Consider the following 19,185-nt stretch of genomic DNA (forward strand, 5'->3'; position numbering starts at 1 on the left):
GTTGCTGTGGCACAGGTGTGCCTTGGAGTTTTTATATCATGTGGGGGGGGGGGGGGGGGGAATTCAGAAAGAAAAAGGTTGAGAACCCCTGCACTAGCAGATCTAGCCTTAAGAATGTAGCATATGTGGAGAAAGTGGCCAAAATCAATACATATCATTTCTTGGCTATCTGTACATATAATTGGGGGTTAAACCAATGAAAGGGATATACAATTTGTCTGCTGCAATGAGTTCTGTACCTATGGATATTTTTAATGATATGATAAAAATACTTAACACTTGCTGTTGGTGAGGGATTACCAGAGAGAAAGACTTCATTAGAGAGCAGCCAGAGCTGCTGGTTCTACAAGCTTTCACCATCTCCATTCCTTCCCAGCTCTACTCCAGCTCACAGCTCTAGACTGGTGTTTAACTACAAGGCCAAGTTAAAGTTCAAGGGCAGGGTGGGTAAAGGCCCTTCAGCCCCTCTTTCTTCCTCCCTCCTATGAATCTGCTGTAGACACCTGGCAAAATGCAGAGGGGACTAGGTAGAAAAAAGAAAGGAACTTCAAAGAATGAGCTGAAATGCAAAACATTCGCCACAATGCAGAGCAGTTATGATCCCTAATTTTGGGCAACAGCTTTTTCACTCAAAAGGCTGTGGTGTCCCAAAATACTCAGTCTTTGTCACCCTTCTTGTTCAAACTCTTGTGAAACCATGGGGCAGAAGGGGGCAGGAGACTGTGTGCCGGTACAGGCACCATGTCATCAATATGCAGATGACATTAAGCTTCTTTTCGTGAAACCCAGATTATACCATTTCCTCAGTGTCCCAGTGTCTAGTAGAAATAGGGTCCTGGGTGAAAGCCAGCTTAATAAAGAGGTGCTGCTGATTGGATGGGGAGAATACTTTAAGGATCTGATGAAATCTATAATTGCCCATGTAATGGGGTATACCGGCCCATTAGGGCTTTTGGAACCCTGTAAGGACAGAAACACCCTATCTCCCTTTAATAACCATATTCCCAAAGGTAAGGGAAAAAAGGAAGCAACCAGCCAGGGTTAACTGGGCACAAGTGCTTCCTTCCTTACGCCCTGATTGTGGGAGAAGACAGGACAGCTGTAGTTGGCCCAATACCCGCTATGGGAGAGCAGCTGGTTCCTATTCCCCTAATAAAAGAGATGGTTGGTGAGAAACCCAGGGGAAATGTTTCTCTTGCTGGGTGACTTCAAGCCATGGGGCAAATATTTTATTTTTGTATGTGTGTTCCGAACTAAACTGAGTTGAAGAACGGTGATGATAGCAAGTGAGAAGTAGATTCCAGTTATCTAAGAGACCACCTCTCTTTGGAAGGAACACTTCTGCTGTCTGTGTCAAGAGTAAAATTTGAGGGAGCTCAGGATAGGATTAGGCAAGGTATTGCTACTCACAGCAAATACTCCTAAATCTGGTTGTTTTCAGAGTAGTTGTAAGATATTTTTGTCCAGTCTTTTCTCTTATGAGAAGCTTAGTACACTGGTCCCTGTCCTCTAACTTAAGCAAGATCAGGTTTGTGAAGGTTTGCCAAATATATGCTACTTCTTTTGTAGCCATTTTTAATTTTTATCTTTATCACGTAAAGCAAACCCAGATGCAATAATGGATGCTGCTAAGAATAAACAATAAGAAGAGAAGCCGTATTTATAATACTTTTATTTGTATTGCTCCCAGATACTCTCATCAGTATAGGGGCCCCATTATTCTAGACTTTCTGCTAATACACTGAAGAGATAATCCATGCACTGAAGAGTTAATAATCCCATTTGAGACAAGATGTGGAAGGAGCAGAACAACCAAATGAGAAAATGAAGTGGAAGAGTCATTAAAATAGGGCCATGTGATTATACAAGTTTGCTATTGCACAAATTGAGGGTTCAAGGCATCATTTCTTTAAAAGATAAACAAGAAATATTAATGAATCTCTACACACCACCTGCCTAGCTATTATCAGTTGGCCATTACCCATGAGCATCTTGGCAGAAGTGGGTCTTCTATCCACTGGTGAGAAAGAAGATGGAAAGTTGAAGATCCAAGGTGGAGGTTTCAAAATGGGGGAAGGAGGAGAAACCACAAGCTTAAAATAATCAATAACTACAGCAAAAAATATAAAAGACAGCTAACCTGAACAGCCTGCATTGGTGGTGACTGAATCACTGATGGCTGTGTGGCTTGAATCACTCCCTGGACGTGTACAGTTTGACCAGAAGGCAACTGTACTAGAGTTACAGCTGTAGATCCTCTTCCAGCACTTGATCCAGCTACAGAAACCTGCAAGAATTATGATAATCATGTTTAAATAAAGTGCTCTGTGGATTTCAACAGATACTTCAAAAAGCAATAACACAGATAAGTTAAATGATAAAATTTTGAGCCAAACTGCAAGAAAAAATACACATTATGCTACTTATTACTAGGACAAAATTATTACTATTTGTGCTAATTACATACCTTTAAGCTGTCTCAAGTTGGTGACCAAAAAAAACACTTGTCACTTTTTAAAATCTTGACCTTTTGTCTTAACTTTTCAAAGACCTGTCTGTTTTTTATTAAAGATCTCCAAGCTTTCAAAGACTATATCTTCTATCCCTGGCTTGTACTTTAGGACAGAGTCACAGAGATCTCAACTAGAAGTATCTGTATGGGGTGAACAAATCCAATCATGATAGGATACTCTCAATCAGTGGTATGAAATCCTTTGGTCCTCTTTTATCCAATCTTTGGCTTTCTACTTGTATTCTTCAGGAAGATGTTCTAATATAGAGGACAATTTTTTCCCCATGATAAAATAGTTGTATCACTAAAGTAATACTTGGATTGTAAACTCTTCAAAGCAAGGACTGTATCTGTATTATGTTCATACAATACCGAGCACAATGGGGCCAGTGCCTCTCAACACTACTGCAATATAAACAACTATACACCACAACTGATGATTTTCAATCCTCAAGGCTGACATGGTGGAGGAATATGGTTTCTTACCCAGATTAGCAATCATTCTGGCCTCTTTTTCTTATAGTATTCTACAACAAAATCTTCCACCCTTAGGCTTTACTACTCCACCAGAGACTATCAGAGATCCAGATATTGGTTGGGAGAAGAAATATTCTAATCCCTATAGTGGGACGGGTTAAATTTTATTAGTTTGTTTGCCAACAGGTAGCCAAACCCCCTTTAAAAGGCTCCAGTAAACTTTAAATAATTGACAGTGCAATTTTCTCTCTTTTCTGGGTCTCTAAAACCAAATTTTGTGAGACATCTTGTGGTATTATGACACTTCTAAATTTAGACCATATGCCAGTCTAGATAAAAAAAAACCTCTTAGAAATGCCTATAACCATCCAGTTGCCAGAGATGTTGAAGTGATGGAAATATTGTCCTATGGAGAGGTAAACAAAACTGGAAACTGTCATGAAGCAAAGGGAAGATTTTTAAGATCACTGTAATAGATCTGAATCTGTCTCTGGCAAATCATGCCTAGTCCTGGACACAAGAATAGATGATATAGAAGAAAAGAACAAAGACAATTCCATAGGATTTGTAGAGGAAGAGAAGAGACAGTCCATCTTTTTCAGCTCTTCAGTGTGAACTGGAAAAAAACAATTTGCTTGTGTTCAAGGTTACAAGAATTCATCATTCTCCAAAATTGTTGTTTTCAGTCCTGCCTTGATTAGCATCCCAAAGATATATCTGGTGGAGAGTGGTCACATCCCAAAGCTGGACTACTCTAAAACAATAGATCTATGAACAGGAGACAGTGGAGAGGACACACTGACTGGAGCAGAATATTGAAATACAAGATGTAAACAGGCCAAAATGGATCTAAAAGATTATAATTGCATTCTGTCTCATTTTCCAAAGTATCCGAGACATTGAGAATAGAGAAGAAAAAAATTCCGACTGTTGAAAGGTCTTTGATTAATGATCCCTGAAGATTTTGATTAGTGATCGCTGAGCAATTTTTCTGTGGGAAAACTCTGCTGGCAAAAGGTCATTTGTTAAGACAAAAGGTCTATCAGAGGAAAATATTATCTTCTTGTTATTTATTTACTAGGAAGTGTAGAAACATGCAGTACCATCAAAAAGCCTGGGTGCTGAATCAACCATACCTGAAGAAGGAAGTTTTATATATAAAGTAGACAGGATCTGGTCAACTCCTTTTAATATATTTATTACATAACTGTTAAATTGTCAATAGGAATCTGAACAGACTCTATCGGGAAAGCTAAAAGTAGAGGGCTTCTTACAACTCCCAAAAGGAAATCATCCTAGCCTGAAAAAGGCTTCTAAAAACAAGCATCAAAGACACCCAAAGCTTTCTCCACTCTATAACACATACACTCGTATTGTCATTAAGATGCTGACATTTTGAGCCCAAGAGCCAGCCAGTCTAAAAGATGGAAACTCAATATGAACTCAGAATATGATCTGCACCTTAACTAGAATATTGAATTAAAAATGCTACTAGATCAGGCTTTCCTTGTAAACTTAAAGGCCAATTATATATAATAGCAATTACAAGTATATTTAAGAGTCCATTTTATGCCATCTTATAATCACACAAGAAAACATATCCAAAACTCCACCAGAATAAAGCTTATTTAAAATTTCACAGGAAAAAATGATTTTGCTTTAATGAGTTCATACATGATATTATGTTCTGGGTGAAAACAAGCACATTTAAAGCTGGATCAAACTAAAAGAAATCTGTTCTTGTTTACAGAAAGAACTACATAAATAGAAAAAACATAATTTACACATTAAGCTAGAATTACATGAAAATTATTACATTTGAGTGACTTTTTCTTTTAACATTTGCAGAACCTTAACAAAAAGTGATTTCAACACATCAGATTTACTTCTGTCATTTTTTTTAATTGAGTTTTGTTTCTGTAACTTTGAGATTAACAATCATGTTTCCATTCTGATACCGTGCATCTCTTTAAAACAAAGTATAAATAATCCCGTAAAAGTAACATTGGATTTATTTTCTTTCATTCTAAATTGTTGACTGTGTTCCAAAATTGCAGCCTTCTGCATTAACTAAAATACCAGAACATTTTGACTTGCTTATTAGGTTACTTGTGTACTGATACTAATGGAAGTAGTCTTGGCAAGCCATGCAATCCTTACGTCAATGACGAGTGATGCTGCCTATGACATCTGAATTTCAAGGCTTGCCTAGACTGCCAATTACTGAAGGCTGATGAACGGCAGTGGCAATTCAGCAACCTGAAAAACACAGTTTTAAAAACACTGAATAGCGCAATGTTACAATGCATTTCACACTGTCCCAGGCAAGCAGAGGAAAGGAAATGTTGCATCATGTAGTATCATGAGATCTGATCCACTGAGGTGCTCGGCACCCTCAAATGCCAATGACCATCAACGGGCATCAAGGGCACTCAACGCCACACGGGCACTCATTTTCTGTATATTTAGAACCAGATTGTGTCCTACTTCTGGGTCAACGTGAAAGAGAGGTGAAGGTGTGGTAAGGACTACACACAGTCACTACTCTGATGCTTGGGCCTGCATCCATTCAAAAGGAATACTTCCCAAGGGTAGTGGCACTGCTATAGGGAAAAGGAGATTTGGAGGTCTCCTGCTTCCCGGTTCTATACTGATTATGAAAAGTGGAACTCCTCTTGAACAAGGATTAAAAAAAAAAAGGCACAGAAATCCTCTCCTAAATCCCTCACCTATGACTCAAAGACTTTAGGTGTTGAAAGGACTTGGGCCTTCAACAGAGAGAAGATTTTTATGACTGTTTTCTTTTTTATATTGTACTCTACCAACTGGTATCTGGAAATCTAATGCAAAAATTAAAACAACCAACTGTCAACAACTGGCATAAATCAAACCCATTCCTACCTCTACCAGTTCCACTCTTCATGAGATAAATATCCTGGGTACAGGCCCAAATTTTTAAAATATATCTTACATAGTATCTGCCCTCCAACCAATAAACCCCCCACCCTCCAAAAAGGGGGGGGCTCTGACTCCTGGAGTGAAATCAAGAACAAAGGGCCTTCCACCAAAACTGCTCTGTGCCCATACCCAGGAATTAAACCACAGGGACAGAAAACAAAGGTGTTTTGATAAGACACAATTTCTGCAACAGTGCAAGGGGGAAGAGGCTCTCTCTGCAACAGTCAGCTCCCGAACCACTCATGGCTTTATAGATGGTATTCCTTGCTTGAACTGCACTCCAGAAAGAATTCTGAACCACTGCTCATGATGACTTGCCCCAGTCAGGCTGTATGCTGACTGACTTCCCCCAATTAAGCTGCACGCTGACTAGCTGAATGTTGTCTATATTCTTCAAAGTCGGTCTTTAGACTATATGTGACAAAAGTCTTAAGAGTATAGTGACAGAAGAATAGATAACTGTGTTGAGATCTGCATCAGAAGGAAAAAGTTGGTCTAGTCTGGACTCAAGAAACAAATGATCAATTTAATGAAATCCCAAGATCACAAACAACTGAGAAAAATTGTGACAGTACCTTTTCAATCAAGGGAGTAGGTACAGTTCTCTTTCTTTTCAAATGTACTTTTCTCTACCGAGCAACACCAGCTTCATTTTTTTCTGTATTGAATTTAAGTCAAGCACTGAGAAGATAGAACAACCAAATATTCCAGGTTTGATGTGGAGACACAGAGTTCATTTTCATCAACTTAATGATAATACTGCAGTTCAAAATGCCTTTCTTCAACAGCCTTACATACATGAGGGTGACAGGATGGAATGCTGTGGGACCTTCACTAGGAGAGGACATGCAATTGCCACAATTCTCTAAGTCTTCCCTATATGAATAAATAGATCCTCTGTACAACAATCCCATTCACCTCTATCAGCTCCCACAGATAAGTTAACAGTAACTCAAGATAGCCTTATCAAAACTTATACAATTTAATAAAATTGTAAGTGCTATGACCTCTGATCACTGCCAGAAGATCACCAAACAAAGCAATAAGTGTTGTTTCAATCTGTTCCCCAGGTCTAAAGCCAGACAAATCCAGGAATCTAAAAGAATAAAGGTGTCAATTAAGTCATCTTTAAAGTGGTAAGATTATTCCTGTCAAACAGATAGTTTCTTGCGTAAGAATCTAACCACTGCCTGCTGTAGGTCACCAGCCAGCTTTCTTTCACAAAAAATGACATAACCAATTCTGATCAATAATGGGTGTGATGCTTCACTCCATATTCTTTATGCAAATATGCTTATGATATGAATATGACATAACTGAGATATACTTTATGCAAGATGGGTCTTGTACAGTATCATTGGAAAGTTTATAATTTACTGAATGTGATTATCCAATTTGTATGCCTGTATCATTTCTGTAACTGAAGTTAGGAATATTGACTATGTATCTGTATTTCAACTATGCTACTTCGGGTGACGCCCACTGCTAACACTTCAGGTACAACAATGGAAAAGCCAGACAGGGCGGATGGCCCATCAGTGAGGACAATAGACTGGGAAAAGGATTGACCTTCCTGTGGACACTCCATACTGCCACTGACTCATGGATGTTGTGATACTACAGAGTCAGGTGATCTTGTCACCTGATACTAAACATTACATAGGACTTCTTGTAACTTTCCACTGGAAGGGAGGGGGATCAGGTTTGGGAAACAAAGGATTCCCGCCTTATGTAAATCCTATTTAAGGGTGGGGAGGAAGGCAAACGAGGCTCCTCCTCTCCATGGCCTGTCTGCCCAAGAAGGAAGACTGCTAAAGCCACCTGAAGGGAAGGCGGGGGGAGGGGAGGGAGTCCAGACTGAGACAGGAGTCCAGTCTGAAAAGAAATATAACTGGAAATCTGAACTGCAGAAACTTTTCAACCTGCCTAAAATAACATTTAGGGTAAGAAATTACATTTTGTAACCTGTTTCTTAAGTGTATTGAGCTTAGCTTGCGTACTTTGGTTTATTTGCTCAGTAATCTGCTTTGTTCTGTCTGTTATCTCTTATATTCACTTAAAATTCACCTTTTGTAGTTAATAAACGTATTGCTTATTTATAGTAACATAACCCAGTTTATGTAATTTCTAACTGGGGGGGCAAGAAGTGGTGCATATCTCCCTCCACATTGAGGGAGAGGGCGAATTTCTTAAAACCTTTGGGTTTGTACTAGAGTACACTAGAGTGTTGGGGAGAGCCCCTAAGGCTGAATCTTTGCAGAGCGGATCTCTGTCTCTCTGTGCACCTGGGTGTGGCCCTGCCTGTGTACTTGGCTGGAAGAAGCTTGTGAGCCTAACCCAGCAAGGCCAGGAAAAGGGCACCTAGGCTGGTAGAACAGGCTGATCAAGCAGAGGAGGCTCAGTTAAACTCCAGCACATCAAGTGATACCCCAAAGGGCCCAAACCCATCACAGTGGGCCTGTGCTCTCCCCACTTGTTACTAGCCATGACATGTAAAGGCCCATTTCACAGGTGGCTAAACTAAGCTTATTCAGAACATCCTGAAGTTCCATCAGCAGAGCTGGATGAAACATAGCCACTGCAGAAATCTCTTGTTTGACATTATCTCCGTCGTTTCAGACAGACTGCCAGAGATCCAATTGATTTTAACAGCAATTAGATAAACTCTTAAAAGACAGAAATGCTTGATTCTGTTTCTAAGTGGCATTAATATGGATCCAACAGGCTGCTTACTGTTCACTGGTCTAGACTTTGTAGATCCTGTGGTTTAGGAAAAAAAAAACTTTTTTACTTTCACCACAGAAATGGCATGAGGTATATATAACAAATCTATGTTACAATCGACTGGGAAAAAACCTGCTACTAGCTCATCAGCCTCCTTTCTTATTGATGTATTTGTCATAGGTCCTCTCTGTGAGGATGCAGAGGAAGGGGGATACCTAAATGGCAATGCTTCAATAGTCAAAGTAAAAAAAGTATAACGGTCCAGTAGGCTTTTAATACACTGGCCCAGTGGCTGGTTACCATTATTCTTTATATTCCTACAGACCAACAGGATTCATTAGTCTCCAAGGGCAGACATTTGAGAAACACAATGATTGGAGAAAAGATAAGTAGTTATCTTTGTCACAGTTTCAGGGTAACTACACCTGTATTCCCTCCTCCATAGTTCACTCCAAAAGTTCCCAGTGAGGTCTCAGGTCTCCAGCCATCACGTCTTTGGGCAGGAATCCTTGTCCAACTTCCTTCTGATCAGGGGGTTGTAAGGCTAAACAACTCCCTGACTTACACTGTGATATCCCCAGCAAGCCAATTTGCCTAAAGGCCAGCAGCTTTGCTTTGTCTCCAAGGTCTGTGAACAGCGTATTGTCAGTAGTTACAAGTTATCACACAGCTCTTTCTATGCAAGCACATTTATTCTTAAAATAAAAGCATTAGAGAGAAAACATAATAAAAACAATAAACAGATTTAAATACACACTAAATATCCCAGGGGTCACCCATGCTACTAGACCAAAGTCTTTCGAACCCTTCTGCAAGGGTTGGAGTTGCCCTTGGACAGAAGGCCCTGTCCATTTTCTGAATCAGAAAGAAGGCCTGAGTCAGGGTTAATCCAGACTTTTATCCAAAAGTCATTTCTTTGTCTCATGGCAGTGGTGGGCAGCCTGTGGCTGGTCAGGGTAATCCGCTGGTGGGTCGCGAGACAGTTTGTTTACATTGACCATCCACAGGCACAGCTGCCCACAGCTCCCAGTGGCCACAGTTCACCGTTTCTGGGAAATGGGATCTGCGGGAAGCAGCATGGTCCACAGAGACGTGCTGGCTGCCGTTTCCTGCAGCTCCCATTGGCCAGGAACAGCAAACTGCGGCCACTGGGAGCTGCGGGCGGCCGTGCCTGCAGACAGTCAATGTAAACAAACTGTCTCACGGCCCACCAGCGGATTACTCTGATGGGCAGCAGGTTGCCCACCACTGTTTTATGGTCTCTGGACAATCCAGTTTGAACCAGTATATGGGAGCCTCCCCAGGTGTTGGTAACTCTTGGGAGCGGTTACAATCTGAGTGATTTGCCTTAATCACCTCCCACTGTTTTTGGTTCCTGGAGAAGTGTGGGAATCCTCCCCAGTGGAGTTGCATGCAATCCCTAGCCACAGTGATACACAAACTTAATAGAATATGGTCCTTAAAGATATTGCATGGGATTGCAATATCTGTCACACTCTTAACACTGTTGCAAGCAGTGTTGTTGTAGCTGTGGTGGTCCCAGGATATTAGAGAGACAAAGTGGGTAAGGTAGTATCTTTTATTGGACCAAATTCTGCTGGTGAGAGAGACAAGCTTTCAAGTTTACACAGAACTCTTCTTCAGGTCTTGAAGATGACTGAAGAAGAACTCTGTGTAAGCTCGAAATCTTGTCTCTCTCACCAGCAGAATTTCGTCCAATAAAAGATACAACCTCACCCATCTTGACACTCTTACCACCTTATTTAACATCTTGTCCCCCTTTATAAAGCAAAGCTGCATTTAGCTGTAAAGTCTGAATTCCAGCCAAAAGCCAGATATTGCATCTCCTCACAGTAGTCAGATCATTTGACCATGTTGCTAGGCATACTCAATCAAAGAGATAGCACAGAGAAAGCTGCAAACTTTTTATTATTGCGTAACTCATTTAAAATCTCATGCTCCTGATTTAGTTAATCAGAAGCAAGTTCAATAAACATCTGACTGGACAGAACAGAAAAGAAGGAATGGGTGAGAAGCAATCTTAAATGCCATTCAAGAAATGTCTCATGCCTTGAGAAGAGCTAAATCATAGACTCATAGACTTCAAGGCCAGAAGGGACCATTCTGAACATCTAATCTGGCCTCCTGCACATAACAAGCCACAGAACCTCACCCCCTCACTCCTGTAATACCTCTGGTTGAATTACTAAAGTCCTCAAATCATGATTTAAAGACTTCACATTACAGAGAATCCGCCATTTACTCTAGTTTAAACCAGCAAGTGACGTGTGCCTCATGATGCAGAGGAAGGTGAAAACCTCCCAGTGATCCCTCTCTTGTCAGTAATATTGGTTAGCAGCCAGAAAGCTAGTGTAGAGAGATGATTTCGAAGTCAGGGAAAGCAACGTTCCATTCAGTTGCTTTTTCTTTATTTAATTCCTCCAGAGACAAAATACCTGAGAGAAGCAACCCCAGTGAGAGCCACAGATCCATCAGTATGTGAACATACTGAAATATTATGTCTTTGAATTCCTTATGGAATGAGAATGCCAACATTTTCCATTCAATATACCTACAAAAATATTCATTTGATACTCCAGCCTAGGGAGCTTACCTCCCAAGGAAGTGAGTGTACTAGCAATGTCTTTAAACTTTCAGTGTAAGACAGTGGCTCACCTTCAAACTCTGGAGCATAGAAGTCTCCCAGATAGGGAAATTTGTTAACCAAGTCCTCCTCATCTTAAGTCAGGAGACACATAAAAAAGGGGACCACTGGAATGCTAATACTATGTGCTCCTTCCCAGAAGTAGGCCGTGCTACAGAACCAGGCTGTGGCTCTGCAGGAGGAAGAGCTGGGAGAAGTTGATCTGAAAATGTAAAGCTGGATAGAAGCAGTTAGGGAAACGAGGTCCTGAAGATGGCAGCCAACTCTTGTTCTAGCTGGTTGCGGTGGAAAACAGCCCAGACAAGAGACAATGAGCAGCGTCTATTATAGTGCTTTGCTTCACAGGAACAACTCGCTAGAACAACTTCATAGTCAAGAAAAAATGTCTGGCTGAGCAAAAACAGTATGCAGCTACAACAGTGTGCCCCTGGTGGCCAGACAGCTAAAATGCATGTTGATCTGCAAAGATTTGCCAGGGCGGCACTCTGGCTGCTCACAGCTCTCTGTCTCCTCCTGCTGCAGATTATTTGATGCCCAAACAAATTTTTGCAGAATTTAAGCTTCTTTTTTTTTTTTTGTAAGATACCTATTTTTTTTCAGAAGGGCTGAGCACCTACAGCTCTCACTGACTTCAGCTGGAGTTGTGAGTACTCAACACGTCTGAAGATCAGATCATATGTTTTAGCCTTTATGGCTGAAAAGAAAACTTTCCAAATGTGAATTGATTCTGTGCTCTCTTCCTGAGTCTGCAGAAAACAACAAGGTGTAAACTGCTTTAACTATAAATTTCCATGTCAAATTATATACCAAAATTTCTCACTATTTCACAGTTGATAATTTTTATTGAAACATCTAACTAAGGTGTATCTCTAGTGTGGTTTTAATCATCTGGTGCTGATTGTGACAGATCTGACAATTACCTGCAACATCCTTCAAAAACCTTAATGAATGAAGTTTAAGTATCTTTGCAGCCCATTGTATCAAATGCAAAGGTTATGTATTATTGTGGGCCAGGATTGTATGTAATCTCTCCAGCAGGGAGATGCGATGTGAACCCTGGGAAGAGTTATGAACTTCAAAGGAGGCATTGAATAATGTGCCAGACAAGAGTGGACTTTTGGGACAAACAGTAACAAGTTTGCCTGGGGAACCTCTACAGGGAGGTGAATGCAAATTCCCCACCTCTGCTTATGCAAAAACCTAGCCTTTTGAAGATATGCCCTGGGGAGAGGACCATTATCTGCCGATTACCTGTTCCTGGAGTCTCAAGATCAAGGGCTCAAGCTATATAAAGGAAAAACTAATTTATCCATGGGTGTGTTAGTTCTAAGCTAAGGCTGTTATGAACTTGTGATCTTGGTTTAAAGGGCCGACTCCTACCAGAGCCCTTGGTGAAGTAGGGGGATGATCTCTGGTAAGCTTATTAGCATGTTTGTAGGTACTTTTGTCATTTTTAATATGTTTTCTCTGTAATGCTTTCACTTAAGAATAAATGTGATTGCTTATTAAGAACTGTGGGGTAACTTGTAATTGCTGGCAATTAGTTATTCATAGCCTTCGGAGAAAAAGCAAAGCACAGACATTGGTTTGTGTAGGTACTCTGGCTTCCTGGAAATATCACAGTGTGGGCAGGGAACTGTGCAGCCTCAAAATGCAATGGTCAGGAGGGAGAGAAATGTGGGTCTCTGCCCAAGAGAGGTGACAGCTGAAGAGCCAGGAGCCTAGAGTGCAGGCCCTGGGTGAACCATGGAGGAGAAATACAGGTGTAATTGCCCTGAACTGTGACACAGATAATTACAAAAAATCTTTACCAAGGGAAAGTGCAAAATTAGTCAGAGCTTTGTTTAGTTTATCTGTCAGATGTCCCAAGTGATAGAATTTCCAGCATTTCTCTTGAGATACTATTCCACAGGCTAATAGTGCTCAATGCTAGGAAGTTTATCCTGATATTCATCCTAGATTGTATACTTCTTAATTTCTTGCCATTACTCCTAGTTAAAGCATAGAACTTGAACTGAGCCACCTGAGGGAGGAAAATAGGGGGTGAAAGGGAGAGGCAAGTAAGTGCTGCTTATTTATTTTCCAGTTCAATCTTTGGAAGTTTGAAATTACTGCCTGAAGGAACACAGGAGTCTTAAAACCATCAGGAGCACCCCTACACCGAATACATGCACTTTCCTGAGAAGATTCTTTATCTACTGGGGATACATTCAGAAGAGAGAATGAACGAACAAAGCAAGTGCTGTTCAGCAAAGAAAAAGCAGCAACACTTACCCCTGAAGAGACAACTGTAGTGATGACTAGCTGGCTGGGGTCTGAATATGTGGGGCTCAAAATGAGGGTATCAAAAAGTACAGACCACTTGTCTTCATTGGGCAGGAATCCTGTCTAGAAAAGTTTAAGTGGTAAAAAGTTCACCCTGCAGGATTTCTTCTTCAGTGGACTCTTTCTTCTGTGGAGGCCTCAGATGTAGCCCTAGTAAGTGGGGTCACATGGGTGCATGAAGCTATTAAGCCTAACATCTTCAGGAAGAACAGTACACGTTTCAGAGGCTGGGATCCCAGAGGATACCATCTCGCAAATGGTATGGAAAACTCAGGGCTCGGAATAATCCCATCTTTTATGCCAAGATAAAAACAGGTGCTTCGTTGCTTAGGCAAAACCTCAAGGGTTGGAACTATCGGTATGCTTTCCTTAGAAACAAGAACACTCCCTGGGCTCATGGTACTCTTATCAGTCAACAGTCTAAATACAGGGAAACAACGATACTTGTGTTGTCTGAGGAATGAAGACTCAGCAGTGAAAATATTCAGTGATATAGAAAGATCAAAGGGTAGGATACCATAATGGTAGTGGCCTTTTCCTACACAAAACCAGAGGTACTTCTCATAAAATGGATGGATGATCAGGTATAAGAGATGCTGTCAACACAACCCCTTTTCTTTCCGTAGCAAGAAATAATAGGAGAGGAACATGTTCTCCTTTTTACTACTAAAGGACCACTTCTATATCCTCTTTTTAGAGAAGGAAGATAACTTCTTCCCTTAATATCTTCTCATGAGAGGGATCTCTGAAAATAGAGAGGAAGAGGAAAGGGTACAAATCTAAAACTGAATAGTTGAAGGCTGTTGACTATCACATCAAACTTTCTGCCTGGCGCTCAATGCAACAGGCAATCTTACCACTGAGATGGGGCAGACCACTGATGAAAATGTTTAAACTTCTGCCTGAAAGAGGAGTGTCTATGGGCAGACTTCAGTCTGTTGGAAGTCAAGGAAGAGCTCTGCCTCTAGAATCCAAAGGGAGTAGTACCCTCTTAACTGAAGGCATTTAAAGTAGCTAAAGATGTCTGGAAAGTTGTCCAAAAGTCTTCAACTTTTTTTAAGCTGTCATCTCTTTCTTCACTAACACATCTTTTCACATAGAAAGTGACCTACTGTGGTCTGGGCTTCATACAGCAATGTGGTGCACTTCAGCCAAGAGAACTATTGAATGGTAATGGTTGCGTTATAATGGGCATTGTATGCCAACTCGTAGGGCATGTTTGGCCATCATCTCATCTTCAGACACAAGTAATTTAAGATCTTGCATGAACTGAGACAGGATTTAATCAAAAATGAGCAACAGCTTGTAACATGAGGAAGTTGCACTTCTCAAACATGGCTTGCTAACTGTCAATTCACACCTGCAAGATTACGTCTTTTCCAGCACCAGTGAGATCTTTTTGAAAATTATATATTTTAAAGAGTGTTTTTCCTTTACGAGTTCAGTTATTTTATAATCTAGCGTTTTAGTTCTGTTGACCTAATAACAAGATCAGTCTCCCTTTGATAAAGGTACATTGGTAAAGTGGGAATCAAAAAAGAAAAACATACTGGAAATACTGGCTAGAATAGTTTTTCACTCATTGTAAATGTAACAATCCTCTTTGCACTGGAAATTTACTTGTGTCTAGATACTGAAGTGGAAATGTACAGAAAAGACCATAAGAGCTGCTTCAGCCTAATGGACACCTATGAGATGCAACCTGCTGTTTTTCATATCCTCTGTTACTCTTTTCCATTCCTGCAAGGTATATTAAATGAAAAAGAGAAAATATCAGTAGCTGTAGTTCTTTAATTTGGCTCCCTCTGACTATTTACATGTGTAGTATCTAGGTGTTTACGTTGCACATTCCAGGATCACATAGAGAGTAGTGTTCACTGGAGATACTTGCTCTTTTTATTCACACTGCTTCACACAGGGTTTCAAAAGTATAAAAGGGGAAATGGTTTCAGCCACCCTTCAGTTCTTTCCACTAATGCAGGAATTCTTAACCCAAACTCTAAAGAAGTAAAGAAAGCAAGAGAGGAATGTGAATATGCAGAGGTAACACTATCTAAGAGCAGATCTACACTTAAAATGCTGCAGCAGCTTCTTCCATCAGCGTAGTTAATCCGCCTATGTGAGAAGCTGTAGCTACATGGACAGGAGAAGCCCTCTCGTGGACATACTGCTGTCTACATAAAGCAACAGAGGGTCCGGTGGTACCTTTAAGACTAACAGAAGTATTGGGAGCATAAGCTTTCATGGGTAAGAACCTCACTTCTTCAGATGCAAGTAATGGAAATTTCCAGAGGCAGAGCACCTCACCCTCCCTGATTGAACTAACCTCGTTATCTCCACACTGATTTATACCTGCCTCTGGAAATTTCCATTACTTGCATCTGAAGAAGTGAGGTTCTTACCCACGAAAGCTTATGCTCCCAATACTTCTGTTAGTCTTAAAGGTGCCACAGGACCCTCTGTTGCTTTTTACAGATTCAGACTAACACGGCTACCCCTCTGATGATGTCTACATAGTGGCTTAGGTCAGTATAACTGCGTTGTTTAGAGGAGTGGATTTTTCACATCCCTGAGCGATATAATTATACTGATGTAAGTTTATAGTGTAGATCTTGCCTAAGAATTATAGTTGTGGGAATATAACTTCTGTCATGTTGAGGTAGTCCACATATTTTCATTTGTAGAAGTTTGGCAAGCAGTACCACCCCAAAAAAGGTGGGCACAGATGTTCTAGGTGAATAAGAACTTCAAAACTGCTAAAATGAGCAACAGCTCTGGATACCAGGTCCAGAGAGTATTAGAAGGGACTTGTGATAGGTTAGTCTGCACTTTAAGGGCAGTGGTGCCAAAGGGTCAGCCCACCACCCTGTTATATGGCATGGTCCTTTAATATTTTGAGAGGTTTTGGTGTATGCAAGGATCTAGGAAATAAGAGGTACTGCTGGAGAGGAAGAAGTCCTGGCAATAAGCAGGACGTGGGAGAAAGTCAGTTACTGTTTCTTTAAGGGTCCAGGACTAGTGAACTTGCAGAGTGGGTGAGGCAACCTACTGGGGATGAGCTGGGAGAAGCGGACTGGCACATATGCTACCTCCACCCCCTGAGCAGGGTAGACACCAGCAGTAGAAGGCTGCCTACTGAGGCCTCCAAGTCTGAGGAGTAATTGGGGGAAAGAGGCCAGCTGAAGGAGAAACTGGCTAAGGTTCTATAGCAGGCCTAAATTACAACCCAGCTCCAGGGAGGAGAACTGGAGACTCCTGACTTAAGGAGAAACAGAAGGACTGCCTACGTTTCAATCCAACTTTGGGGAGGAGATATAGGGACTTCTGTCTTAAAAGAGGGTTACAGTTTAGGCTACCTCTACCCTACAAGCTAGGGGTGCGATTCCCCTGCTCGTGTACACCTACTTGTGCTAGCTCTCCTCAAACTAGCATGAGTATACACAGCAGCATAGCCATGGTAACAGAGGCTTGGCTGAGCTTGCTGAGCAGAAACCCACCTGAAACTGGTGGGTACATACTCTGCTGCCGCTACCTGTGGTACCTCAGCTACACTGATTTTGATACTCATACTAGCTCAGTGAGAGTGTACCCAAGCAGGAGAATCACACTCCTGGCTTGTACTGTAGACATAACCTTAGGCCATGTCTACATGGGCAAGTTTCTGCGCAGTAAAGCAGCTTTCTGCACTGTAACTCCCAAGGTGTACACGCTGCCAAGCCACTTAGTGCGCAGCGCTTTAAAAAAAACACCTCGAGAGGTGTACAGCTTCCTGCGCCAGGGCTACTATGGTGCGTTGCCAGTATAGACACCATGGTCGATTACAACACTGCGATTAGCCTCCGGGAGGTGTTCTTGCCTTTCTGGTCATCAGTTTGAACTCTACTGCCCTGCCCTCAGGTGACCAACCATCATCCCCACTCCGTAAATTACCAGTACTTTGGAATTTTGAAAGTCCCCTTCCTGTTTGCTCGGTGATGCGTGCAGTGGTCTCAGCGCATCTTTCCAGGTGGCAATGCTTGCTCCACGCACTAGGTGATCCCCCACTTGGAGCAATGCCAAGCTGCTGGACCTCATCATTTGGGGAGAGGAGGCTGTCCAGTCCCCGCTGCGCTCCAGCTGTAGAAATTATGATACCTACTAACAGATTTCACAATGCATGAGAGAAAGGGGCCCTGACCGGGACACATTGCAGTGCAGGGTCAAAGTGAAGGAGCTGCAGAATGCCCATCACAAGGCGCGTGAGGCAAACCGCTGCTCTGGTGGTGTGCCCACGAGCTGCCAGTTCCACATAGAGCTGGACACAATACTTGGCGGCGACCCCACCTCCACTGCGAAGACCACTGTGGATACTTTGGTGGCTCGCATGCCAGTCGAGATTGGACCAAGCCAGGAAGGGGAAATCTTGGACGAAGATGTGGAGGGGGACCCAGAGGCAGAGGATGACTTGGAGGTCAGAGATGCATGCAGCCAGGTGCTCTTTTCTACCCCGGAGGAGGCTAGCCAGTCACAGCTGTCAGATGTTGGTGAAGCACAAACAGGAGAGGAGGCCCCTGGTAAGAGGATTTGATTTTGGGAATCGCTGAAACGAGTTGTTGGGGGCAGGAGGGTTGTAGAAAGCAGGCTTGTCTCCCACCACATGCCTAGTCTGAGCATCGGAACAGGCTACTGATTGACTCCCTCACGTCACAGGAATCTCCTTCAGAGATCTCCAGGAAACTCTCGTGGAGATATTGGGCAATCCGCTGCTGCAGGTTCTTCGACAGAGCTGCTTTGTTTCTTGCCCCATTAACGGTAACTTTCCTGCACCACTGTGCTGTCACGGGTGGGTGGGGAGGGGGGACCATTGCTTCACACAGGCAAGCCACATAGGAGCCAGGGCGGAAGCAGCAGTCTTGGAGAAGACCCTCCCTTGATTCCCTGCTCACCCTCAGCAGCGAGATATCTTCCATAATGATCACATCCTGTGGAAAGTGTGGGGACAGGAATGACTATCAGGCTCCTGCTAAAGTGCTGGCTCTCCCCAAGAGCCATGTGTCCAGTGTACAGCAGGGTCCAGGAAGAGTGATTTATCCTGCCCCTGCAGCTACTCACCATTTTGGGGGTCTTGTAGCTCATGTGTGCTTGCCTGGGGTCAGCCAGTTAGTGATAGGTGTGTAAGTAGTGGCTGTGTTTTAAATTACTGAATCACTGTTCTCTGTGTTGCAAACAATACTGCTTCTGTACAATGTTGCATTTAAACTTCATAGAGATGACCTTGGGAGCCCAGCCTCCCTCTTTGTTATCAGCGGCTGAACAGCTGCGCAGAATTAGAAAGCGGCCAAGAAGAACTAAGGACAACTTTCTGCGTGATGTTATGATGAACTCAACCGCTGAGAAACAGGTATTGAAGGAGTGGTGGAACAGCGAGAAGAGGGATCGAAAGGAGAATGCGGCACGCCAGAATGAAGCCACAGAGTGGCTCTTAAAGGTTATGGAGTTCCAAGCAGGCACGCTCCAGGCGATACTAGCTCTGCAAACCGAGCAG

The 19,185-nt window shown here is 42.2% G+C and overlaps 1 protein-coding gene across 4 annotated transcripts in view; it reads right to left on the reverse strand.

The window, feature by feature from the left end:
• The window catches only part of CREM (cAMP responsive element modulator), a 77,311-nt gene that overhangs the window by 41,479 nt on the left and 16,647 nt on the right, over window positions 1–19,185 (reverse strand). For 3 of the 4 annotated variants that reach the window (XM_065582846.1, XM_024100887.3, XM_042858701.2), the window contains one exon: window positions 2,141–2,287. In XM_065582846.1, the coding sequence (XP_065438918.1) occupies window positions 2,141–2,155 (15 nt within the window). In that variant the 5' untranslated portion in view covers window positions 2,156–2,287. Of the gene's footprint in view, window positions 1–2,140; window positions 2,288–19,185 lie in introns of those variants that run through there. The other variant, XM_042858736.2, reaches the window with a different exon arrangement.

This window comes from Chrysemys picta, chromosome 2, assembly GCF_011386835.1.
Source record: "Chrysemys picta bellii isolate R12L10 chromosome 2, ASM1138683v2, whole genome shotgun sequence".
NCBI classification, from domain to species: domain Eukaryota; kingdom Metazoa; phylum Chordata; order Testudines; family Emydidae; genus Chrysemys; species Chrysemys picta.